The sequence below is a fragment of the Bos indicus genome, chromosome 29, assembly GCF_029378745.1.
Source record: "Bos indicus isolate NIAB-ARS_2022 breed Sahiwal x Tharparkar chromosome 29, NIAB-ARS_B.indTharparkar_mat_pri_1.0, whole genome shotgun sequence".
Classification (NCBI taxonomy): Eukaryota; Metazoa; Chordata; class Mammalia; order Artiodactyla; family Bovidae; genus Bos; species Bos indicus.
In genome coordinates, this window is record NC_091788.1 from 24,408,429 (window position 1) to 24,435,282 (window position 26,854).

General features: G+C 39.9%; 1 protein-coding gene across 2 annotated transcripts in view; it reads right to left on the minus strand.

Moving 5' to 3' along the window:
* Positions 1–26,854, minus strand: part of NELL1 (neural EGFL like 1) — a 1,057,189-nt gene that overhangs the window by 788,400 nt on the left and 241,935 nt on the right. For both annotated transcript variants that reach the window (XM_070783206.1, XM_070783205.1), the window contains exons 6-9: positions 21,663–21,735; positions 20,955–21,037; positions 10,041–10,175; positions 6,262–6,364 (exon numbers count right to left, since the gene is read on the minus strand). In XM_070783206.1, coding sequence (XP_070639307.1) covers positions 6,262–6,364; positions 10,041–10,175; positions 20,955–21,037; positions 21,663–21,735 — 394 coding nt within the window. The remainder of the gene's footprint in view (positions 1–6,261; positions 6,365–10,040; positions 10,176–20,954; positions 21,038–21,662; positions 21,736–26,854) is intronic.

The window sequence follows — 26,854 nt, forward strand, 5'->3', positions numbered from 1 at the left end:
CCCTTTGGCAGGTATGTTCTTACCTATCTGTCCACATGGCAAACTCCTATTCATCTGTCAACACCCTACTCAGCTCTTTCTTCCCCTATAAAGCTTTCCTAACACTCACACACACACCCAAGTTTCTGATGGATTGATCACTCCCTTCCCTGTGCCACCTCTGCATTTCACATAGCATGCATGCTGCACAATACTCTTATAATAAGATGGTGCAAATATCTCCCTGGATAGCATGCGGTAGAGGAAACAATTAAAAGCATTAGCTCTGGGGCCAGATGACCTGAGTTTTATTTTGGTTCAGCCAAGGCTATGAGACCTTTGACAAGTTAGTTCTCCTCTCTGTGCTTCACCTGCTCATCTATAAGATGGGGATCATAGTAGAACCTATGACCGGGGGTTGTTGAAAGAATTACCTGAATTAATGACCATAAAAAGGCTTAACACAGTGTCTGACATAGAATGAAAGATCCACTTTTTCCCACTGTTGTGCCCAGAGGTAAGAACAGAGGTGGGAGAAGAACTTCAATAAGGATGACTAAAGGAATTAAATGAAATGTGATCACCATCATTCATCCCCTGAAACACCTTTGCAGCTTATTTCTACCTCTCATCCACAGAAAAACCCTCTATTATCAAATAGACTATCTCCCTCTCCTTCTACCACTTCTTTTCCTTTCAAATACTGTCATGGAAAGCTCAAGATTTTCTCTCCATCTTTTCCCTTCTCTCTCATCTCTGATAGCTCCCCTCAATCTATCCAAAAGAATACCAATTTTTACTTCACACTGTATGATACTCTTTAGGTCCATCCACATCTCTACAAATGATCCAATTTCATTTTTTTGTACAACTGAGTAGTATTTCATTGTACCTATGTACCACATCTTCTTTGTCTATTCCTCTGTTGATGGCCATTTAGGTTGCTTCCATGTCCTGGATATTTTAATAGTGCTGCAATAAACAGTGGGCACAGGGAACTCTATTGATGCACTGTGGTAACCTGAATGGGAAGGAACTCCAAAAGGGAGAGGATATATATATATATATATATATATATATGGGGGCAGCAAAAGACATTATATATATATATATATATATATATATATCTCTGATTCATTTTGCTGTATGGTAGAAACACAACACTATAAAACAACTATACTCCGAAAAAGTTAACCACACACACAAAAAAGAGTCTAGGACAGCACTTCCCAGAGATTCTAATTTAGTAGGTCAGAGTGGGTCCCTAGGACCCTCAAGAAGGTATCTCAAGAAGCTCACTAGGGGATTCTAATGAGTAGCTAGGTATGTTCAACTCCTTGAATAGATCAGACACCCAAGAAATGTTTGAGGAATGAAACTCCTGCACCACTTTCTGGACTTCCATGCCCTCAGCTAAGGAATCTAGAAGGCTCTCTGGAGTTTACTCTGATGCATTCCAAAAAGATGAAAAGCCCAGTATCAGGAATTATGAAACTACCTTGCTCTTGGAGACGGCCCAATTTGTTGGGCCTTTTAATCACAACAAAAAGACAAAGTACTTTTTTCAGGCAATGAGTTGAGATATGGACACTTAGACCAAGTTCTTTCCTATTTCCACATGGATGCCCTCATCGATAAGTGCTGCAGCTCCTGAAGCCATGACAAGAGGATGAACATTTGGTAAATGAGCAGACGAACCAATCTGCTTTCACGTATGGGTTCTTGAATCAAACCAGTACTTTTTCTCAGAGACCCTAGGACACTACCCCACCCAAATCCAGAGAGGAGCTTAGGAAATTTTATCTGAAAGGGACAACCAAAAGAAGTATTTTCCATCCTTTATCTGATGTGAAGATCTATGAAAACTTCTGTGTATTTTTGAATAAGAGTTTTCATCCTATATCTATATCTATATCTATATATATATATATGAAGTGAAAGTGAAGTCGCTCAATCATGTCCAACTCTTTGCAAACCCATGGACTGCAGCCTATCAGGCTCCTCAGTCCATGGGATATTCCAGGCAAGAGTACTGGAGGTGGGTGCCATTGCCTTCTCCATGGGATCTTCCCGACAGGGATCGAACCTGGGTCTCCCACATTGCGGGCAGACGCTTTACCGTCTGAGCCACCAGGGAAGCTCATATATATATAATTTATTGTAGATATAGATTATATATATAGATTATATATATATTGTAGATATAGATTATTATATATTGTAGATATAGATTATTATATATTGTAGATATAGATTATATATATATAGTAGATATAGATTTTATATATATATATATTTGCACCCTGCAGTACACCCTTTATATATATATTTGCACCCAGGAGTGGAATTGCCAGGCGCATATGATAATTGCGTAGTGTTCTTAATCATTTATTTGTATTACCATCTTGTTAAACCATAAACATCTCAAACTACTGATCAGAGTTGCTAAGAAAATTTGTATTACCTAGCTAAATAGTTATCAATTCCAAACAAAGGCAAAAAACATACTGATGGTTTAGCTAGCTCATTTATCAGCATCGTGATAAAATCTGGTAAGCTTGCTGAAAAACTTTTTTAAACTTAAAACTCTACAATAAATTAAAGAAAAATGACTATACCACACACTTCTAGTGAGAGGACAATTTGATGATATGTAACAAGAACTTTGCTGGAGAAGGCAATGGCACCCCACTCCAGTAATCTTGCCTGGAAAATCCCATGGACAGAGGAGCCTTGGAAGGCTGCAGTCCATGGGGTCGTGAAGAGTCAGACACAACTGAGCGACTTCACTTTCACTTTTCACTTTCCTGCATTAGAGAAGGAAATGGCAACCCACTCCAGTGTCCTTGCCTGGAGAACCCCAGGGACGGGGGAGCTTGGTGGGCTGCCATCTATGGGGTCGCACAGAGTCGGACATGACTGAAGCGACTTAGCAGCAGCAGCAGCAAGAACTTTGAAAATGTCATCTTCATGGCCCAATAATTCTACTTTGGAAAATTCAAAAAAAAATGTGAAATGAAAAATGTCTCACAAAATATGTTAAAGTGAAAGTGAAGGTGTTAGTCATTCAATCATGTCTGATACTTTGGAACCACATGGACTGTAGCCCAGTAGGCTCCTCTGTCCATGGGATTCTCCAGGCAAGAATACCGGAGTGGGTAACCATGCCCTCCTCCGGAAGATCTTCTTGAGCTAGGGATTGAACCCAGGTCTCCCACACTGAAGCCAGATTCTCTACTCTCCAAGCCACCAGATTTTGAAAATATCAGTCTCTTCATCCAGTAATTCTACTTTACAGAATTCAAAGAAAATATAAAATACAAAAATGTGGCCTCACAAAAAAACATATTATTGAATAGTGATTTATAATAATGAAAAGCAGAAAACAATCTAGTTATCCAACAATTGGGGATTAAGTTATGCAACAACCAAACAGAACAGTATGAAGCTCTTTAAAGTGAAATTCATACAGTTTTTAAAAGCAGAAAACTATACTTAAGTGATAATGGCAAATCAATAAAGTAGGTTAAAATGGTCTATACAATAAGAACTCAACTGTGCACAAAATAAAAGTTTTTAAAAAATGAAATCCACTATGATTTCAAGTGTTTGTTTTCAAGTGGTGGCATTATGGGTAATTTTCCATCTTTATCTTTACCCTTCTCTGTGATTTCACATTTACAATGACACAGAACAGCTGGAAGACTCACCTATGCCCATGTCCAAATAACATCCGCCAAGAGACAGCATTTACAGATCCACGGAGCTCAAGATAATAGATTAAAAATGCCTCATGGTTTTTAAACAAATCCCTAAGTTTCTCAACTTATTCCTCTGCTATTATATAGAATACATCAAGATAGAAAAATAATCTTGACAGTCAGAATGGCTGCAATCCAAAAGTCTACAAGCAATAAATGCTGGAGAGGGTGTGGAGAAAAGGGAACCCTCTTACACTGTTGGTGGGAATGCAAACTAGTACAGCCACTATGGAGAACAGTGTGGAGATTCCTTAAAAAACTGGAAATAGAACTGCCTTATGATCCAGCAATCCCACTGCTGGGCATACACACTGAGGAAACCAGAAGGGAAAGAGACACGTGTACCCCAATGTTCATCGCAGCACTGTTTATAATAGCCAGGACATGGAAGCAACCTAGATGCCCATCAGCAGATGAATGGATAAGAAAGCTGTGGTACATATACACAATGGAGTATTACTCAGCCATTAAAAAGAATACATTTGAATCAGTTCTAATGAGATGGATGAAACTGGAACCTATTATACAGAGTGAAGTAAGCCAGAAAGAAAACACCAATACAGTATACTAATGCATATATGTGGAATTTAGAAAGATGGTAGCAATAACCCTGTATACGAGACAGCAAAAGAGACACTGATGTATAGATCAGTCGTATGGACTCTGTGGGAGAGGGAGAGGGTGCGGAGATTTGGGAGAATGGCATTGAAACATGTATAATATCATGTATGAAACGAGTCGCCAGTCCAGGTTTGATGCACGATACTGGATGCTTGGGGCTGGTGCACTGGGACGACCCAGAGGGAGGGTATAGGGAGGGAGGGTATAGGGAGGGAGGGTATAGGGAGGGAGGAGGGAGGAGGGTTCAGGATGGGGAACACAGGTATACCTGTGGCAGATTCATTTCGATATTTGGCAAAACTAATACAATATTGTAAAGTTTAAAAATAAAATAAAATTAAAAAAATAATAAAAGCTGCAAAAAAAATAAATACATTAAAAATGACATTATCTTAATAAACAAAGATTACAATAAAAAACAAAAAAAAAGAAAAATAATCTATACATATTATTCTAAAAACTATCTTTCCATCATGGAATCAAACTATAATCTCAACATCTGGGCCCTTGATCTATCCATAACTTCCAAAAGTGCTTGGAATAAAAACAAGAAAGTTTCTTTTAGATTAACTTGGAGTAAGCCCTCCAGAGTAGTGGATGTACCATATCAACTATAAAAGGAAGACACTTTTCAAAGTTCCTTTTGAAAGGATATAAAAAAAATTGGGCTGGTACAACCAGACTGGCTATCTGCATTCCCACTGTCATATTAGGGGACATGCTGTTCTTGACAAAAAGTTAGTGTTTTGAAGATCTAGTAATGATGGTGTTTTCTGGCAGAGAAATGATTTTGAAAATTATCCATCAGATGGCACATTTCTAAAACTTTCCTTTTTCAGTGAAGAGCTTATGGTCTGATAAAAACACTAAAGGCTCTGTAGTCAGAATTTGCTTTATATTTCACCTCTGTCACTTACTAGCCTTTCAAACTTGATAAGTTATCTTCCCTAAACTTCCTATAAATAGTGATAATAACAATCCCCCCCCCAATATTCCAGTGAGGACTCAATAAACAGAAGGAAACCACTTAACACAGTAACTGACACATACCATACCAATAATTCCAAATGACAGCTTTTACTTTTCATGCTTATTGCAGTGTTCATTTCACCATTTCATTTGAAATAGTGTCCTCTGTAATACAGAGGGAAAAGGATTTTTAAATCATTGCAAAATTTGGACAAGCCAACTTTGAAAGAAATTGTCTTAATATTTTAACTGAAGTTCAATCTTGAAATTCCTAAGAAATGCCATTTAATAATAGGAAACCTGACTAAAATCTCAGATAGCCAAAACACAGAGCGTGGGCCTTACCTTGATCGATCAAAATGAATGGACCCGGGGCTTCCTCGGTGGTGCAATGCAGGGAACAGGAGTTCAATCCCTGGTCTGGGAAGATCCCATAGGCTGCAGAGTAACTGAGCCTGTGTACCTCAACTACTGAGAACCACACACCTAGAGCCTGTACCCCACAACGAGAGAAGCCACCCTGACTCGAGAAAGCCCACACGCAGGAATGAGAACCCAACACAGCCATGAATAAATGTTTAAGAAAAAAAAATGAGGAGACCAAAGCACATGGAGCCTTGGAGTCATGACTTCACAGATCAACTCCACCCACCCCCAGCTGTATGATCCTGGGCAACTGGCTTAATCCTTGTCAATGCCAGTTCCCTGTACCAAAAAAAAAAAAAAAAAAAATGGAAATAATAGTAACTAAGGTTGATGTGAGGATTAAGAAAAAAAAAAAAATAGCCTCTATAAAGTGTCTGCACATCACAAGTAATCAATTGCTAGTATTGATATTTCATCAATGTTGCTCAGTTGGGGGTCTGAAAAAAGAGGGAATAAATCAATCTCAAAGCACTGAGGGCCACCCTGACCCTCAGTCAGTACTTACGTCGGCAGACCTTGCAGCACTCGCCAGCAATGTGCACGGGGAGGGAGTCTGGAGAGCAGTTGAGAGGGGGACAGGACATCCTTCGGCATTCCACAGCCCCGCTCTGAGGAAGGAAAGGCAGGAAAAGTCATCTCAGCAGAGGTGACCTCAGCAGGACAAACCTCACATTCCATCCCAGAAACCTCACCAGGAAAACAGAAGTAGTGCAAGAAGTTCCTGGGGCTTCCCAGGTGGCTCTAGAACCCTCCTGACAAAGCAAGAGACCTAAGAGATGAGGCTTCAACCCTTGTCAGGAAGATCTCCTGGAGAAAGGCATAACAACCCACTCTACAGATAATTTTCTCCAGCCCATATGAAACCATGCCACCTCAATTACTTGTCTGCTATACATCACCAGCTTCATTCTGCCCATCAGACTACACAGATTAGGCAGAAAACAAAAGCCTATTTTTAGAAGAAGATAAGTAACACCTTTTGCAGACCCTGAAATCACTGTCGAAGTAATAACAGTCATTTTGTATTTTTGCAGACAAACAATGCCATTCATTAGGCACTTATCAAATAATTTCAGCTTGACGGGGTTTACATACTAATGTGGGGTGAGGTGCGGGTTCTATAATTCTCCAAAACAGATCATATAATAGATACAAATAATAGATAATCTGAGAGTCAGGGGGTCCTACAATTCTCTAAAACAGATAATGGACACCTTGTAAAATATAATGAAGACACCTAGAAACTAATTCACTTCCTTTTAAAATGTATTCTAGCAGAGAAAAGCTGTGACTCAAGTGAGCCACTCAGTTCAGTTCAATTCAGTTGCTCAGTCGTGTCTGACTCTTTGTGATCCCATGAACTGCAGCACGCCAGGCCTCCCTGTCTATCAACAATTCCTGGAGTTTACTCAAAAGCATGTCCGTTGAGTCGGTGATGCCATCCAACCATCTCATCCTCTGTCGTCCCCTTCTCCTCCTGCCTTCAAGCATTCCCAGCATCAGGGTCTTTTCCAAGAAGTCAATTTTTCACATCAGGTAGCCAAAGTATTGGAGTTTAAGCTTCAGCATCATTCCTTCCAATGAATATTCAGGACTTATTTCCTTCAGGTTGGACTGGTTGGATCTCCTTGCAGTCCAATGGACTCTCAAAAGTCTTCTCCAACACCACAGTTCAAAAGCATCAATTCTTCAGTGCTCAGCTTTCTTTATAGTCCAACTCTCACATCCATATATGACTACTGGAAAAACCATAGTCTTGACTAGACAGACCTTTGTTGGCAAAATAATGTCTCTGCTTTTTAATATGCTGTCTAGGTTGGTCATAACTTTTCTTCCAAGGAGTAAGGGTCTTTTAATTTCATGGCTGCAGCCACCATCTGCAGTGATTTTGGAGCCCAAAAAAATAAAGTCTGACACTGTTTCCCCATCTATTTGCCATGAAGTGATGGGACCAGATGCCATGTTCTTAGTTTTCTGAATATTGAGCTTTAAGCCAACATTTTCACTCTGTTCTTTCACTTTCATCAAGAGGCTCTTTAGTTCTTCACTTTCTGCCATAAGGGTGGTGTCATCTGCATATCTGAGGTTATTGATATTTCTCCTGGCAATCTTGATTTCAGCTTGTGCTTCCTCCAGCCCAGCGTTTCTCATGATGTACTCTAAAAATAAGTTAAATAAGCAGGGTGACAAAATACAGCCTTGATGTACTCCTTTCCCTATTTGGGACCAGCCTGTTGTTCCACGTCCAGTTCTAACTGTTGCTTTCTGACCTGCATCCAGATATCTCAAGAGGCAGGTCAGGTGGTCTGGTATTCCCCTCTTTAACAATTTTCCACAGTTTGTTGTGATCCACACAGTCAAAGGCTTTGGCATAGTCAACAAAGCAGAAATAGATGTTTTCCTGGAACTCTCTTGCTTTTCCCATGATCCAGCGGATGTTGGCAATTTGATCTCTGGTTCCTCTGCCTTTTCTAAAACCAGCGTGAACATCTGGAAGTTCACGGTTCACATATTGCTGAAGCCTGGCTTGGAGAATTTTGAGCATTACTTTTCTAGCATGTGAGATGAGTACATTTGTGCAGTACTTTGAACATTCTTTGGCATTGCCTTTCTTTGGGATTGGAATGAAAACTGACCTTTTCCAGTCCTGTGGCCACTGCTGAATTTTCCAAATTGGCTGGCACATTGAGGCAGCACTTCCACAGCATCATCTTTCTGGATTTGAAAGAGCTCAACTGGAATTCCATCACCTCCACTAGCTTTGTTTGTACTGATGCTTCCTAAGGCCCACTTGACTTTGCATTCTAGTATGTCTTGCTCTAAGTTAGTGATCATAAAATCATGATTATCTGGGTCATGAAGATCTTTTTTGTATAGTTCTTTTGTGTATTCTTGCTACCTCTTTTTAATATCTTCTGCTTCTGTTAGGTCCATACCATTTCTGTCCTTTATTGTGCCCAGCTTTGCATGAAATGTTCTCTTGGTATCTCTAATTTTCTTGAAGAGTTGTTCCCATTCTATTGTTTTCCTCTATTTCTTTGCACTGATCACTGAGGAAGGCTTTCTTATCTCTCCTTGCTATTCTTTGGGACTCTGCATTCAAATGGGTATATCTTTCCTTTTCTCCTTTACTTTTCGCTTCTCTTTTCGCAGCTATTGTAAGGCCTCCTCAGACAACCATTTTGTTTTTTTGCATTTCTTTTTCTTGGGGATGGTCTTGATCACTGCCCCCTGTACAATGTCACGAACCTCCATCCATAGTTCTTCAGGTACTCTATCAGATCTAATCCCTTGAATCTATTTGTCACTTCCACTGTATAACTGTAAGGGATTTGATTTAGGTCATACCTGAATGGTCTAGTGGTTTTCCCTACTTTCTCCAATTTAAGCCTGAATTTGGCAATCAGGAGTTTATTATCTGAGCCACAGTCAGCTCCCAGTCTTGTTTTTGCTGACTGTATAGAGCTTCTCCATCTTTGGCTGCAAAGAATATAATCAAGCTGATTTCGGTGTTGACCATCTGGTGATGCCCACATGTAGAGCCTTCTCATGTTGTTGGAAGATGGTACTTGCTATGACCAGTGCGTTCTCTTGGCAAAATTCTATTAGCCTTTGCCCTGCTTCATTCTGTACTCCAAGGCCAAATTTGCCTGTTACTCCAGGTATCTGTTGACTTCCGACTTTTGCATTCCAGTCCTCTATGATGAAAAGGACATCTTTTTTGGGTGTTAGTTCTAAAACGTCTTGTAGGTCTTTAGATAACCATTCAACTTCAGCTTCTTCAGCATTACTGGTCAGGGCATAGATTTGGACTACTGCGATATTGAATGGTTTGCCTTGGAAACGAAGAGAGATCATTCTGTCGTTTTTGAGACTGCATCCAAGTATTGTATTTTGGACTCTTTTGTTGACTGTGATGGCTACTCCATTTCTTCTAAGGGGTTCTTGCCCACAGTAGTAGATATAATGGTCATCTGAGTTAAATGCACCCACTAGGTAGTTTAAAAACCAAAGGCATTCCTTCCCCCTCTGAGACTCTGATCTCCAAACAGTCAGATTCTTAACATTAGATCATGTTATTCGAGTGTGTTTGCTTTCCCTTGACAAGTACTTGTAGTTATAAGGACACTTTAACTTACCTTTGCAATTGCTGCTATTAGTAAATAGGCACTTAGTAAAAGGGTAGTACACTGTAAGTCGGCTTTATAAAGAAACAGGTTACGCAATAATCAGCAGAACTGCCCTCTTTAAACTGTTAGTCTATTTATGTACAAAGAGGCTTACTTTGCACGTGCAGTTCCTGCAGTGATCACCGTCGACCCAGGAGTCTTGGTCTCTATAGAGCAGTCCACTCACTTGACAGGTCTTCTCACAATGACAGTTTTCCAATTGACTAAGTCTTGTTTCTGCATAGTTCAGCTGCAAGCAAGAGTTGCTACATGTAATTTCTGTAATTCAACTGTGTTGTCCTAACAAAGCTAATCACAACAAGAAAAAATAAATCCACACAGGAGCGGGTAGGGGGGAAATGCTCAAAGCAGTTCACTGATTCTCAGCCAGATCTGTTTTTTGTGGTTTTTAAGGGTTTTTTGTTTTTTTTGTTGTTGTTTTCTTTTTTTAATTTCACACAAGGTAGAATCATTCTGAATTGAAGACATATTGGCTCCCGTGGTCTAATGAGCACCAAATGAGACATTAAACTATCTCAGGGACCCCATGGGTGTTTATCAACACACGCTTTCAGCTCAAGCCCACAAGAAACCACTTGTAATGAATGAGTTCAAGGACTGGTTTCAGTGTTTACATGTGATCTAATCAGCAACTCTGAAGCACTTACATTTATCTCCTACTATCCCGTCCCTGTTCTTCACACACTAACCAAAGTGTGTTTACAAGCTGGGACATCACTGCTTCTTCTTTTATGAAAAATGCTGGGGAGCTGAAGCCAGAAAAGGGGTGAGTCAGAGGCAGATCTGATTTCTCCCCGGTTCAGGATTCTCCACATAGAATGCCCCAGGAATCCACTTTGGCATTCAGACAAGGTCAAGAGAGGCAAACAAATCCCCAGGTGAGATGAGGATTTTGAAAAATAGCCTTTTTCCTTTTTCTAGGTCACTCAACTGCTCCCATTAAACATCTCTGATTTGAAAGGGTTTATGATGTTTGAATGACATCACAAGTAATCCTTTCAAGGGATCATCCAGCCTCTCTTTGCACCCCTAACTGTGATAAAACATTCATTACCTTCCAAAGGAGGCTACTTCTCTTGGCTAGCTCAAGATGTCTGAAATGTCTTTCTGGCTTGAGCTGTGTAGTTCCTCTCCATTTTTCCTATTAGATCTAGTTTTGCCTTGTAGCCGGTTCTGAGCAAGTCTAATCTCTCTACAAACATTTGAGGTTTCCTCAATGTCCAATGTCCCCATGCCTGACCCTAACCACATTTGGTCCCACCAGATTCCCCTAATAACTCCTCATGATATGGTTCCAAACTTCTCTCCCGGCCATTTTCCATGTATGTGACTCCAGGTTGCCTTCAAAAATACGGTACAAAAAGCCTGAAATCTGGTATGATCACTCTGTTGTCACATACTTATTTACACTTAGGTGTAACTCGGCTGCATAGTAACCTCAATCTTCTTACACAAAGATCACCAAGAAAAAATACCACTTTCTAAAAATGTATCAGTTTCTTTTCCTTCTCAATCACTTATGTTATACATCCCTGTCTTGAGTATTTTCCCCATACAGGAGATCAAACCAATTCTTGATCCCAACTAAGACTATTTCAGAGTGATATTTGAGTTGCAAGAGTTGAACCTGGCTGACGGCAACTTCTACCATCTTTCTATATTTTCACTGGTCCTGTCCATACATGCTCCTCTCGCTCATAACAGCACTATTCTCTGGAAATAGAATCCATGTGTAATTCCAACCGTAGTTTTTATCACTTATTCAATCCTCTTCCTCTACACTTTTAAAATTTCTCAAGAAAGATTGTTCCTTGTCTGCCTGTCATGGGTAGTACCAAGAGGAAGGACAAAGATGAAAAAGGATCCTAAACAAACCACATGCAGTATAATCAACCCTGAAAACACTGAGCTGACTATGCCTGAAGTATTATCTTCCTAGGACACCTCTGACACGACTTAGCAGCAGCAGCAGCAGCAAGACACCTCTACTGTACAGGATCTTCCAAAAATTCAGGTCACATTTAAATCTTCAGCCTAGTCATGGAGCTTCCAGAAATGATGATAATTAAGTTATTTGGGAATTCTTTACAAAACACAGATAACATAGACTTCCAAAAGTCTGGTGACACCAAGTGACCAAAACCATATATTGATAAGAGATAAGAAGAAGGGGGGCTTCCCTTGTGGCTTTGCTGGTATAGAATCTGCCTGCAATGCAGGAGATCTGGGTTCAATCCCTGGGTCGGGAAGATCCCCTGGAGAGGGAAAGGCTAACCACTCCAGTATTCTGGCCTGGAGAATCCCAGGGACTGTATAGTCCATGGGGTCACAAAGAATCGGACACAACTGAGCAACTTTCACGAATAAGAAGGGAGTGGTGACACAGCACATGCTATCTTGACCGCATTTCTATCGCCTCAGCAGTTCCTGCATAAGGCAGTGATAGTCTATGACCCTGGAATGAACAAGAGCATAACTAGAAGGGAATCTTCCCTAAAAGTGGTTCTGCATGAGGAATCCATGAGAGGAAACTGCGCATCTTACTCTGGAACAACTCTAGGGACTGTATCACTCTGAGAAGAGGACTTCTCAAGGCAAGTCCAAAAGGCAATTCTGTATCTATCCCAGTTTCCTGAAAATCCAGGAGCTTGCCTAAAGGCAATATTGTCAATTTCCAGTACTACCCACTGAAGCTGAGCTATGCTCACCTCCAAAACTCAATTCCAAGGAAGAGCCTCAGTTTTAATACAATGGAAGCTATTCCGAAGGCCGGTTTTGTTTCCCTTCTGAGCTTTTTTCATTTTTAATATACTTAGCCTTCTCTGAAAACAATGAAAAGCCCTAATCTCTGTAATAATAAGAATGCATCAGATAGACTTTCAAAAACAAAGGAACACAGTAAAGCAAAAAGCTAATTTTTCAAAGGCACTTAATATGTAATCTTGCCTTCCTTTTCCCCCCTGCTAAATCCTGAAGCAACAATAAAAGAAAAAAATAACTCTGAATAAAAAAAAAAATGAATTACATTTTCTGTCACTGGCATTAGTGTGCTGAATTTCTACAAATTCATTTTCAAAAGCTATTTCTACACTACCTGCCATTTTCTCAAGGAATGCCTGCAGATCCAAAATAGATACGGTACCAAATCTGCATCTCTTTCTGTTTTACCTTTGTTCAAGCATTTATCTAAGCAAACATGGAGCGAATCATTTATTCTTAATTCTACACATTCAAAGACAGGCAGCAGAGGCCTTTTTCACAGTAAGAGGTCAATGAATGAAACTAGGTACATTAGTCATGCAATAGATTGCTTTTTTTCCTTTCCTTTGAAATATTATTTATTTGGCATTTGCTATATGAAAGGTAAAAAAAGAGATCTATTGTATTAAACCTTTAAACATAATTGAAAAATCACTATTGAGCTCCTGGAACCAATGAAAATCTCAAAATTAGATATGTTACAAGCTGAAATGCCACCCCAAGTGCTGCTTGATTTCCATAAGTAGATTTGTCAAAGATTTAGACAGAAGTAATCAAGAAATTACCCATCTTCAGCATCTTTTCTTCCTGAGCTTGAAGGGAGACTGGGATTACAGCACAAGTAGGAGGCAAGATCAGGACACAGCCTGACCCAATCACTGTGTACCTAGCTCAGCAGGTGTGTGGTTCTCCCAGTGTCAAGACTACCTGGGACAATTTCTAGAGTAAGTTAGCGGATTAGTGGTCTCTAGTGGATCACTTAGGGGAGGTGTCAGAGGAGGTGTTAGGGAAGGTACTTTGTTGCACCTTTCCCCCCTTGTAAAGGTATGGCTTTGCCAGACTGTAGGGATTCTTCCCCTGGAGAAGGCAATGGCAACCCACTCCAGAATTCTTGCCTAGAGAATCCCATGGACAGTGGAGCCTGGTGGGCTACAGTCCACGGGGTTGCGAAGAGTCAGACACAACTGAGCGACTAACACACACTGGGATTCTTTAAGAGGCCTCTTCTGCACCCTGGCTCCTGTTACCTGAAACTACATGTGAGCTGCTTCCCTGATCTGTCCTTTCACACATTTTTAATCATCCATACTTTGAAAAGAGAAAAGAAACAGCAAGCCCTCCGAGGCGCATCCCTGAGCTTATGTGGTGTCTGCGCCTGTTTGCTTTGAAGTGATTTTGGCTACCAACCCCTGCCTGGCTTCTGTGCTGGGCTCACTCTCTGCTTGGATTCCATGGCTTCCACTATGACCCAAGTATGAGGACTTTCTGCTGTTTTGCAACACCTCCTGGCTCTAGACCAGGGCTCTGACAGCAACTCTCATGCAATCTTCATAAAATGAAGAATAACCATCATCGTTTTATGGATGGGGAAACTGCAGCTGGAAATGAGATCGGTGACTCATTCCAGGCTGCAAACATTGGAAGAAGTGATAAAAATGAGATTCAACATCAGATGAATCTCACTCCAAAGCCCATTTCTATCTTCACCAAGATCTGTATGACTAATGCCTATTTTAATCATGAGTTCAGTTCAGTTGCTCAGTCGTGTCTGACTCTTTGCAACCCCATGAATCGCAGCACACCAGGCCTCCCTGTCCATCACCAACTCCCGGAGTTCACTCAGACTCATGTCCATCGAGTCAGTGATGCCATCCAGCCATCTCATCCTCTGTTGTCCTCTTCTCTTCCTGCCCCCAATCATTCCCAGCATCAGGGTCTTTTCCAATGAATCAATTCTTAGGGTGAGGTGACCAAAGTATTGGAATTTCAGCTTTAGCATCACTTCTTCCAATTAACACCCAGGACTGATCTCCTTTAAGATGGACTGGTTGAATCTCCCTGCAGTCCAAGGGACTCCCAAGAGTCTTCTCCAACACCACAGTTCCAATGCATCAATTCTTCAGTGCTCAGCTTTCTTCACAGTCCAACTCTCACATCCATACATGACCACTGGAAAAACCATAGCCTTGACTAGACAGACCTTTGTTGGCAAAGTAATGTCTCTGCTTTTGAATATGCTATCTAGGTTGGTCATAACCTTCCTTCCAAGGAGTAAGCGTCTTTTAATTTCATGGCTGCAGTCACCATCTGTAGTGATTTTGGAGGCCAGAAAAACAAAGTCTGACACTGTTTCCCCATCTATTTCCCATGAAGTGATGGGACCAGGTGCCATGATCTTCATTTTCTGAATGTTGAGCTTTAAGCCAACTTTTTCACTCTCCTCTTTCACTTTCATCAAGAAGCTCTTTAGTTCCTCTTCAGTTTCTGCCATAAGGGTGGTGTCATCTGCATATCTGAGGTTATTGATATTTTTCCTGGCAATCTTGATTCCAGCTTGTGCTTCTTCCAGCCCAGCGTTTCTCATGATGTACTCTGCATAGAAGTTAAATAAGCAGGGTGACAATATACAGCCTTGACGTACTCCTTTTCCTATTTGGAACCAGTCTGTTGTTCCATGTCCAGTTCTAACTGTTGCTTCCTGACCTGCATATAGGTTTCTCAAGAGGCAGGACAGGTGGTCTAGTATTCACATCTCTTTCAGAATTTTCCAGTTTGTTGTGATCCACACAGTCAAAGGCTTTGGCATAGTCAATAAAGCAGAAATAGATGTTTTTCTGGAACTCTCTTGCTTTTTAGATGATCCAGTGGATGTTGGCAATTTGATCTCTGGTTCCTCTTCTCTTTCTAAAACCAGCTTGAACATCTGGAAGTTCATGGTTCATGTATTGCTGAAGCCTGGCTTGGAGAATTTTGAGCATTTTGAGCTAGTACTTTACTAGCGTGTGAGATGAGTGCAATAGTGTGGTAGTTTGAGCATTCTTTGGCATTTCCTTTCTTTGGGACTGGAATGAAAACTGACCTTTTCCAGTCCTGTGGCCACTGCTGAGTTTTCCAAATTTGCTGGCATATTGAGTGCAGCACTTTCACAGCTTCATCTTTCAGGATTTGAAAGAGCTCAACTGGAATTCCATCACCTCCACTAGCTTTGTTCGTAGTGATGCTTTCTAAGGCCCACTTGACTTCACATTCCAGGATGTCGGGCTCTAGGTCAGTGATCATACCATCGTGGTTATCTGGGTCGTGAAGATCTTTTTTGTACAGTTCTTCTGTGTATTCTTGCCACCTCTTCTTACTATCTTCTGCTTCTGTTAGGTCCATACCATTTCTGTCCTTTATTGAGCCCATTTTTGCATGAAATGTTCCCTTGGTATCTCTAATCTTCTTGAAGAGATGTCTAGTCTTTCCCATTCTGTTGTTTTCCTCTATTTCTTTGCACTGATCACTGAGGAAGGCTTTCTTATCTCTCCTTGCTATTCTTTGGAACTCTGCATTCAGATGCTTATATCTTTCCTTTTCTCCTTTGCTTTTACTTCTCTTCTTTTCACAGCTATTTGTAAGGCCTCCTCAGACAGTCATTTTGCTTTTTTGCATTTCTTTTCCATGGGGATGGTCTTGCTCCCTGTCTCCTGTACAATGTCATGAACCTCCATCCATAGTTCATCAGGCACTCTATCAGATCCAGTCCCTTAAATCTATTTCTCACTTTCACTGTATAATCATAAGGGATTTGATTTAGGTCATACCTGAATGGTCTAGTGGTTTTCCCTACTTTCTTCAATTTAAGTCTGACCTGGCAATAAGGAGTTCATGATGTGAGCCACAGTCAGCTCCCAGTCTTGTTTTTGCTTACTGTATAGAGCTTCTCCATCTTTGGCTGCAAATATAATCAATCTGATTTCGGTATTGACCATCTGGTGATGTCCATGTGTAGAGTCTTCTCTTGTGTTGCTGGAAGAGGGTGTTTGCTATGACCAGTGTGTTCTCTTGGCAAAACTCTATGATTTTAATCATAGCTGCTGGGCAACTCAAACCAAACCTCTAATCCTATTAGCTAAATCTTGGCTTATTTAACCAAAGGCAAAATCCAAATACAGATGAATTTAGTGCCCCAGAATTTCCTTTGTGCCCAGGAATCCTACTTGTCTTCTGATTTGGCCTATCACCCCAGACTCCATCTCTTTCACACTGCTTCCAGAAAGATGGCAGACTAGGTACCCTGAAAGTCTTTCCTACTTGAACCAACTAAAAAGCTGGATAAAATACACAAACCAAAGATTTTAAAAAGTCATCACAGGAGCTGATACAAAAGGAAGAAGCCATAGTGGCCAAAACAAACTCATGGCCAGGGATCTAGGGAGGCGAGTGAGCATCAAAGCTTCATGATGTCAGCCAAAACATGCAGCCTTTGGGCTCCCACCTTGACGGCTACAGAGGAGGCCAGGGAGACAGATAACAGGGTCTGCCCAAGAGGAGATGTCTTAAAGGAAACTCCTACATCAAGGTGGGGCCCGAAAGGGCTGTACCCTCAGCTTCAGAGTGAACGAAAAAGAAACAAGGCTTATACAGGCACAGAAGGAAGACCATCCAGTTCAGACTGTGGTCCTGGCTAAATAGAAATATCTTCCTTGAGAAATCTTAAGGAATTCTTTGCTGAGAATTCACCTGGCTGATCCCAGGTTTGCAGTCTAATTCTGAGTCATCCCCATGATCTGAAAAACCTTAAAGAGATCATACAATAGAAGTTACCCCTGAGTGGGCCTGCCAGAAGCATGCATAATGTGAACCCAGAACTCAGAAAATTGCCACATGTATCTAAGGACAAGCGGCTATAACCAGATGGGTGAGATCAGAGGCCTTGTTTTACCTGATCTTCCTCCTTCAAAAGCTACTACAAGCTCCATGCTCACGTTTCACTCCCAACAGATGCCTTCTGAACACACACTCCTCTTTTTCTCTCCTCTTACGTGCCCATGCTTCTTCTCACTATTATTGCCATCCTCTTACTGGCAGTATCTTCCTCTCTTTCTCCATCAGTCATTCCTCCTTTATATCTTTTGATTCTCTTTCTAATCCTTTCTCCCCCAACCATAAACTTTCTCAGTCATGATTCAACTTTCAGAATCTAAGCTTGAATTCCAGCTTTGCCATTCATTTTTCTTGGGAAAACTTACACAACCTTCTTGGAACTCCATCTTCTCCTGGATAGTGGGCTAATAAACCTGACTCAGGATTGCTGTAAGGATTAAAGAGAGGGGATCTAAAAATTTAAGCATTGTAACTAACACATAGTAAATGTTCAATAAATATTACCTAGTATCTTTCCAGCTTATTCCAGATCAGGGGTTGACAAACTAAAGCCCTTGGACCAAATCTGGCCCCACTTATTTTTGTATGGCCTGTGAGCTGAGAATGATTTTTATATTTTTCAGTGATTATAATTTTTAATTGAAGTATGGTTGATGTATAAGATATTATATGTTACAGGTGTACAATATAGTAATGGACAATTTTTAAAGGTTTATACTCCATTTTAAGTTATACAATATTGACTATATGCTCCTTGCTGTATAATAAGCTACCATGATATACTGTACAATAGCTTGTACCTCTTAATTCACTATCCCCATATTGTTCCTCCAGACCTCCCCACTAAAAACCACAACCTTGTTCTCTATGAGTCTGCTTCTTTTTTGTTACATTCACTAGTTTGTTGTACTTTTTAGATTCCACATATAAGTGATATCAAACAGCATTTGCCTTTCGCGTATTTATTTCACTTAATATAATGCCCTCCAAGTCCCTTGCTGTGAATGGCACAATGTCACTCTTTTTTATGGCTGAGCAGAATTCCATTGTGTGTGCGCATGTCACCTGAGGCTGAGTGGCATCTTTCTTGGTCCAAAAATTTGGTAACAAGCTACAATATAATATGTATATGTACCACATCTTCTTTATCCATTCATCTGTTGATGGACACTAGGGTTGCTTACATAGCTTGTCAATTCTACATAAAACTGCGATGAACACTGGAGTGCATGTATCTTTTTGAATCAGTATTTTGGTTTTCTTTGGATATGTACCCAGGGACGGAATTGCTGGGTCATAAGGTAGTTCTACGTTTAGTTTTTTGAGAAACCTCCATACTATCTTTCACAGTGGCTGCCTCAATTTATACTTCCACCAATAGTTTACAAAGTTTCTACTGTAAATGAAAACAATTCAACAAAGTATTATAATCATTTACATAGCTTCCCTTTACTATGGAGAAAACAGTAACATCTGCTACTTGCGTTCTTTTTGAAGACAGCCAATCTGACAGGTGTGAGGTAGTATCTCATTGTATGGTTTTGGTTTGCATTTCCCTGATGATTAGCAATGTTGAGTATCTTCATGTTACATTGATCAATTTCATTCAAGTGAAATAAAAATATACATCATGTTCTCAATTTTGCTTCTTGATCTACAAAAACTAAAATTTACTAACCAGCCCTTTACAAGAAAAGTTTGCCAGCTCCTCTTCTAGATTATCATGGGTTCCAAATTTTGCAGAGAAAATTGAAGTACTCAGTTTTCTAATTACAATTCTATTCACAGTTTGAAAGAAATAGACTTATAAATCTTCTACAGGACCGGGGGTGTTTAGAAGGTGGATTAAACCACTGTCTGCTTGTAATCACCCACAATTAAATATCTTCTGCCTCACAAATGCCCATTTTACATAATAATGTTTTGAGGACAGAGCTCAATGCGGCTGCTAGATAATGTACAGCTAAAAAGACAAAAATGATATTCCTGCGAAAAAAAAGAATGAGAACAAAAAGGGCACCATCAACTCCAGGATATGAAGAACCACAGTCACCTGAAGCTGAGTGGCATGTTTCTTGGTCCAAAAATTTGGTAGCAAGCTAAAATATAATTAACAGTATTGAGATCAAGCTGCTCCAGACAATATGAAATAATAGCTTCTACATGCCACAAGCTGGGAAAGCAAATAATTGCCTGCGTTTCACATTTCCACTATACTCTGATGTGAAAAGCTCTCAATTCTCAGTTTTAGTTTCTCTCTTTACGAAAACGCTCTTTCTCTCCTTTGCAGACAAAAAAAGACTTGGCCAAAAAACCTAGTTTGAAACAGAAAGACTGTCTTCAGCAGCACCATCTTAAAGTCCAAAATACAGCCCTACCTCCCAAACACTGACTTACCCTACCAATTTTTCCCTCATACTATGGCTGATGGCAGGAGCCCTCACAGCTGCAGGTGGAATAAGATTAATGTATCATTTTCACTGTTACTAAAAGTCTTCCTTTTGCAGAGTATAATGTCTCTTAGGCCCGACCTAATTCTTTCTTCGCCCTAGGCTGGAACTCATGTCCACGACGGATTGGTATCTTAACAACAGCACTAGCCATGTTTTCTATTTATTCAGCACCTTTCTTCACAAGGCTCAGGGCTTTTCATTATCAATCTAAATTTTATGAATATATATTATTAAAGCCCCTAATTGTCTACATTTCTGGCTCTGCCACTCAATATGACATCTGTGGGGGTAGAAATGACTTCATCATTGCCTCCTCTTTGCCTAATACAGTGTCCAGCAAAGAGCAAATCCTCAAAAGATGCTTGTCAAGTGGATATGGAGAAGATGGAGAGATACAGAAGTAGAAGACTGAAGTTGTTAAAAGCAAACTTGCCTCCTTGACTATTTGAACTCAGTACCAGTTTTGAAATGAATCATGTATTAGAAATGTGATATAATGCCTTCCTGTGACAGTAATCTGTTCCTAACAACGGTGATTTTGCCCTGATTATTGGCAATTATTCTTGCATCCAGAATGCATTAGCTTATAAGCAGCAGTGACTCTGACCATATACCAGCTCGCAGTGTTACTAGTTTAATAGCCAATGGGAAAATTCCTTTTCCACTCCCAGGGAGGCTACAGTGATACATATTGCCTCTTTCTTCCAAACATTTTTCAAGCAAACATTTTGATACAGCTGAATAGCATCAAAGACGTAAATGGTTATGTTTACTATAGGTTGTCCTATTTCAAGAAAGAGTAAACCATTTTTATGGTAACATATTTCAGATGCCAAAGCTAAAAATGTTTCCATTATAGCAAATCACTCTGAGTTCCAGATCGAATGGACAAAAAAATGAAACATCACAAGTGAAGTTTAGATACCTACTTTTGCAGTCATCTTGGCCAAAAGCTCTTGTAAATCCATTATTCCTTGCACCAGGCTTAAGAAATCACTGCAAGTTGGGCAAGCTCAATAAAGAAAATATAAAATAAATGTTGATACTGTGCTAACGGAAGAAAATATATTTTTCAACCATAGTTGTTTGGTTATGTAGAAGGGTTTTCACTTTTCTGGTTAAGTTTGACTTCAAAATTGCAGTGAATGCACAAGGATTTCAGATCTAGATCTTTCCCTTTCATTAATAAAAACGAAATGAAAGGAAAGGAAAGGCAGTATGTTTTAAACTGTAAAACATTTTTAAATTTAAATTAAGCTCATTTTTATCAGGCCTAAAGAATTGTGAATTATCACAGAAGCAGCAAAAGTAAACTATCCAATTCAAGAAATTTTAAAAATAGTTTTTATACATGTATTTATATAGTTATACCAAGCATAACTTTCTGTATCAATCTACAGACTAAAAACTGCTCATGTTAACTTTTCTTATCTTCAAATTTTAATTCTATGAATTATACATAAACTTTAAAAAAATTCAAAGACAGAAGTATTTAGGATACATAAGATCTCTCACTAATCCCACCACCTCATAAGTCAACAATGTAAATAGTTTGTGTATATCCTTCCTGACAGCTTCTCTCATATTATCAACAAGTTATATAACATAATTCTGAAATGCTTTAAGTTGCTACTTACTGCGATTCAGGTTTGGACACTGTGTTATATATCCGTTTGGCATGAAGATGATTTTCCCATCTTGGATAATCCCCTTGATAAAAGAAGAGAGAGGTGGTAATCACTATTACACGTATCAATTCAAATGGCCCCTGTCACATGCTCTCTACAGGGAAGATTTTTTTTTATTTAACATGACTGATAACCTCATTCAGAAGCTGAGTTGGTCACAGTGACCTACTGCAACTCATGCTCTTCCAGAAATCTCAAAATGTCCATTCATCTTGAGAAAGCTACAATTACTTACTACTGATTTATGCTAATGATATCATAGAACTAAGGATCCATCAGTCAATGTTTTTAAGCTGTCCCTCTAAAAAGGCACTGATGCAATAAAAATTCTCCTCAATGCCCTAGTCATCTTAAAACATTAAATATTGCTGATTTCCAGGATTATCTTAGGTGGGGGAAAGAGACAATAGGAACATATTAGACTAAAATGCTCTGCTGATTCATTTAATCAAGGAAATAATATTAGACTTGGGGAAAACTAAGAACCTTGCTCTCAGCTAATTGAATAACATGAGTCTTTGCTGGTGAGTCTTAAGATTTGTTCAACATCTCACTGTGGATGAAAGGAGGTCTTTTAATTTTCCAATATATCTAGAAGAACAGCCCTAATTTAAGAAAGTCATTGGGGCTGTCATCTCTCAATGAAAATATTGACATAGCTTTTGGACTTTTCATGTTGAATTTCAAGATTCTCTTTCTAGGGTATTTTTTCCCTGGTTTGATGGAAGAGATATTACAGAACAGATGGAACATGTAGAAGCTGGTTCAGTACACCGAGCTTAATCTATAAATAAAATATAGGCTTATGATAGTGTGGCAAGTCTTTCAGAGGGAGTAAAGTTTAACATTTATGTGCTTATCCTCTGAACAGCAAAAGGTAATCAGCAAATGCTGTTTCTGCTTATTATTTCAAGATAAAATATTAATTGGAAATGTTAATAGAAACAACAGGGTCAAAAGGCCTCTTCCTCAAAATGAGATACCTTTATTAATCTCTTCCTCTTTGAGGATGATGCAGTGTCTGTGATTACCAGAGCAGACAGCCTCACCATGGGAAGGAGGTCCCTGCCACAGTTCTTCAAAATGAATTTGCCATGTCTTGCAAGGGAATTCCAGGGAGTAATTAATAGAGCACAATCTAAGTCAATCAGCTTCTTCCTGGCACAGTATTGCACAGTTTTTCAAAGCAAATTATCTCCTTTAAGAGGCCAGGGCACCTTTCAAGCATGTTTGAGGAATCTGAGAAAAGCATGGGATTATCAGTCAGTGGTTTATCTGTAGCTAACTGGGTTTACTTAGGAAGTCAACCATCTTCTCTGAGCTTCAGTCACTTGATCTAGAAAAAAAGAAGTGCTGTATGCAAAAGCTGCAGAACCTTCCAGCACTTAAGTGCTGGGTCAATGAAATCTTTGTCCAAACTGAAATGGTCACAATTTAGATCTGTGTGCTTTTGCTAACTTTCAAGATAAAAGAAAAAATCAGTCAAGAGTAAATCAAAGCTATAGATTTCCATCATAGAACAGACCATCAGAGAGATATAATATCACATTAGAAAATATCTGTCTAAATAGGCTAAACATGGATGAAGTAGAGTGACTATCTAGGTCTGCCTGGGATTTAGAGATTTGGGTGCTAAAACTGAGACTCCCAGGCAAATCAGGACAGTTGATCACCCTCAGTGATGCAAAAGTAGAGAAAATACTTATACTAGGAAAGGGCTGGGTCTATTACCTGCTGGTCAGAAAAGCCTAAATTGTTCTTATTTTTATTAGCCATGAAAAAGACCCCTGGAAACCTAGAATATATTTGTCATGGTATTATCTTTGCCAAAGAAATGGAAAATCCATTTGAAAGGATATTTCTTTTGCTTATCCTGTAGCAATGTATATTATACACAGCAGTATTCTTTTTGGCTTTTTTTTTTTTTTTGTCACATAGTTGCTTTACAATATTGGGTTATTTTCTGCTGTATAGTGAACTGGCCCTTTTATTTTAATGACTGACTGATTTTGCATTTTAAAATTATTGTTTCTCCCACACTTTCTTCTTCCTGCATCCCTCCTCATTTCTCTTTCTACTAGTAATCTCAGGCACACACATGTGTGTTACACAGATCATTAGATGAAGGTCAATGGTGTTGACCTGAACAAAAATGGAAATAAGAACGGACAGATCTTTGATCCCCATCAGCACAAAACCTCAAGGCACTTCATATTTTTTTCTAAAAAAAATAAAAAGGTCATGAGGGTCAGCCCACATACTGGCTTAAAATGTTTTCTTACCAAATGAATCAAGATGGGAATGCTAATTTGTTTGAATAGTTATAATTCCAGTCTGGATTAAAAAGAAAGGCGGAATATACTGTACAAATACCAACTGTAACCCAAAGAAGAGTGAGTGTATGCATTTACCTATAAATACATATCGATGTATATATCCCAGGACCTTCTCATAATAAGAACCAAAAGGTCTTGCACTGAACTGTCATATGGACTAGCGTCATCCCTCAGTAGTTGGAAGGTAATTCTGGGACCTCCTTTTCCCCCTACCCATCAGGGATACAAAAATTTGCAGAAATGACATAATACAGTATGATTTCTGTATACACAGGCTCAGCATGCATGGAATCAACCAACTGCGGGTCAAAATTGTTTGATTCTGAAGATGTGGAAATGGCAGATAGCAGGCGGATATTATTTATTTCCTGGACATTTGTCAATAAAGGAAGCATTTGCTAGGCACTTAGTTTTCTTTAGAAAACAGAATTTTATAAAGCATAAAACAACAAACAAAAAGAAGGTGATCGGCCTTATCTCTCTCAGAAAAATCATCTTTGAGGATTTCTAAAGATGAAAGCATACCTTAAAACATAGCAACTTCTCCCCCAAAAAGGTGAAATAAGGGATAAAAAGATAGAAATTCTATTATTTTTCTTCATTTAACTTCAAATGTATCTATACTTAACTGGAAAAAAGAAACTCTCGCTGAGCCTGTACCAGCAGACCTCCTTTGATCTCATTTTTTAAGACTATGCTTTATTTCATACCATTGACCATGGCAGTATTTCTCAAAATGCCAACTTCTTAAGAATCACATTGAGTATTTAACATTCAGATTCCTGGCTCAATGTCAGATTCTGTTTCAGGGAAGTCAGGGTGGGCCCGGATTCATCATTTTCAAAAGCTGTCCCAGAGGATTCTCACAAAAAGTCAAAGAGCCCCACTTTGAAAAACACTGCTCTGTTGTCCCTGGGAAAGGAACTGGCAATCCATCCCAGTACTCTTGCCTGGAAAATCCCATGGACAGAGGAGCCTGGCAGGCTACAGTCCATAGCATCACAAAGAATCGGACAAGACTGAGCTACTGAACGTGCTCCCTGTTGTCAATCATTTGGATTTCCTAGAGCAATATTTTGGAGAAGGCAATGGCACCCCACTCCAGTACTCTTGCCTGGCAAATCCCATGGATGGAGGAGCCTGGTGGGCTGCAGTCCATGGGGTCGCTAAGAGTCGGACACGACTGAGAGACTTCACTTTCACTTTTCACTTTCACGCATTGGAGAAGGAAATGGCAACCCACTCCAGTGTTCTTGCCTGGAGAATCCCAGGGACGGGGGAGCCTGGTGGGCTGCCGTCTATGGGGTTGCATAGAGTCGGACACGACTGAAGCAACTTAGCAGCAGCAGCAGCAGAGCAATATTTACTCCTTACACAATGGTGAAGGTAGTATTAACATCCAGTACACTAACAGAGTAAAATATTACTATCTGGAACTGAATGGCAACCAACCAAATTACTAAATTGGAAACACCATGAAGGACAAAACATAGGCTTTCACCTCAGCATCCCCTGCAATTCCCATCATAGTATATTCCACAAAGTAGTCACAATCAACACCTTACCTATATAAAATGCTTAAAAACTATGAAGTATATAATTGTAGGCGAGCAAAACTTGCCACTTGAAATGTGGCAAATGTGGAATGTAAGATTAGACCTGAAAAAAATCAAAGCCCAAAAGACACAGAAAGAAACTTTGACCTTCACCCTAACTACCTAAAACAATCAAGACAGAAGGTCTGTTCCCAAAAGAGAGCTATTACCAGAGCTCTCTGCCAGGAATATGAGCCAGGTGTGGTGGAGAGACAAGATCAGCATGCACTCTGCACCCACTGTCTCTGCAGGTCCAGCAAACATTTATCTACTGAAATTTGCTCTGCCATCTCCATCTCCATATGAATTGTCTACCTCCCCCTTGCAATCCCAAAGTTCTACCACCACATCCAGGTAGTCTTAGCTGAAAATGGTATTTAAGGTGAGGTATTTCAGCCACTTATGGTAAGCTACTCAGTTTTCCTGGATCTCGGCCATGTACACATGTTGTTGAAATCTGTTTTGAGTATCTACTAACTGGTCTCACATCAGTTTAATTCTTAGACTCACCAGAAAAACCTAGGAGAGAAGAGGAATAAGTTTCTTCCTCCCTGACACAATCAGTTCAGTTCAGTCGCTCAGTCATGTCCGAATCTTTGCGACCCCATGAATTGCAGCACGCCAGGCCTTCCTGTCCATCACCAACTCCCGGAGTTCACCCAAACTCATGTCCATTGAGTCAGTGATGCCATCCAGCCATCTCATCCTCTGTCATCCCCTTCTCCTCCTGCCCCCAATCCCTCCCAGGATCAGAGTCTTTTCCAATGAGTCAACTCTTCACATGAGGTGGCCAAAGTACTGGAGTTTCAGCTTTAGCATCATTCCTTCCAAAGAACACCCAGGACTGATCTCCTTCAGAAGGGACTGGTTGGATCTCCTTGCAGTCCAAGGGACTCTCAAGAGTCTTCTCCAACACCACAATTCAAAAGCATCAATTCTTCGGTGCTTAGCCTTCTTCACAGTCCAACTCTCACATCCATACATGACCACAGGAAAAACCATAGCCTTGACTAGACAGACCTTTGTTGGCAAAGTAATGTCTCTGCTTTTGAATATGCTATCTAGGCTTGTCATAACTTTCCTTCCAAGGAGTGTCTTTTAATTTCATGGCTGCAGTTAACATCTGCAGTGATTTTGGAGCCCAAAAAAACAAAGTCTGACACTGTTTCCACTGTTTCCCCATCTATTTCCCATGAAGTGATGGGACCAG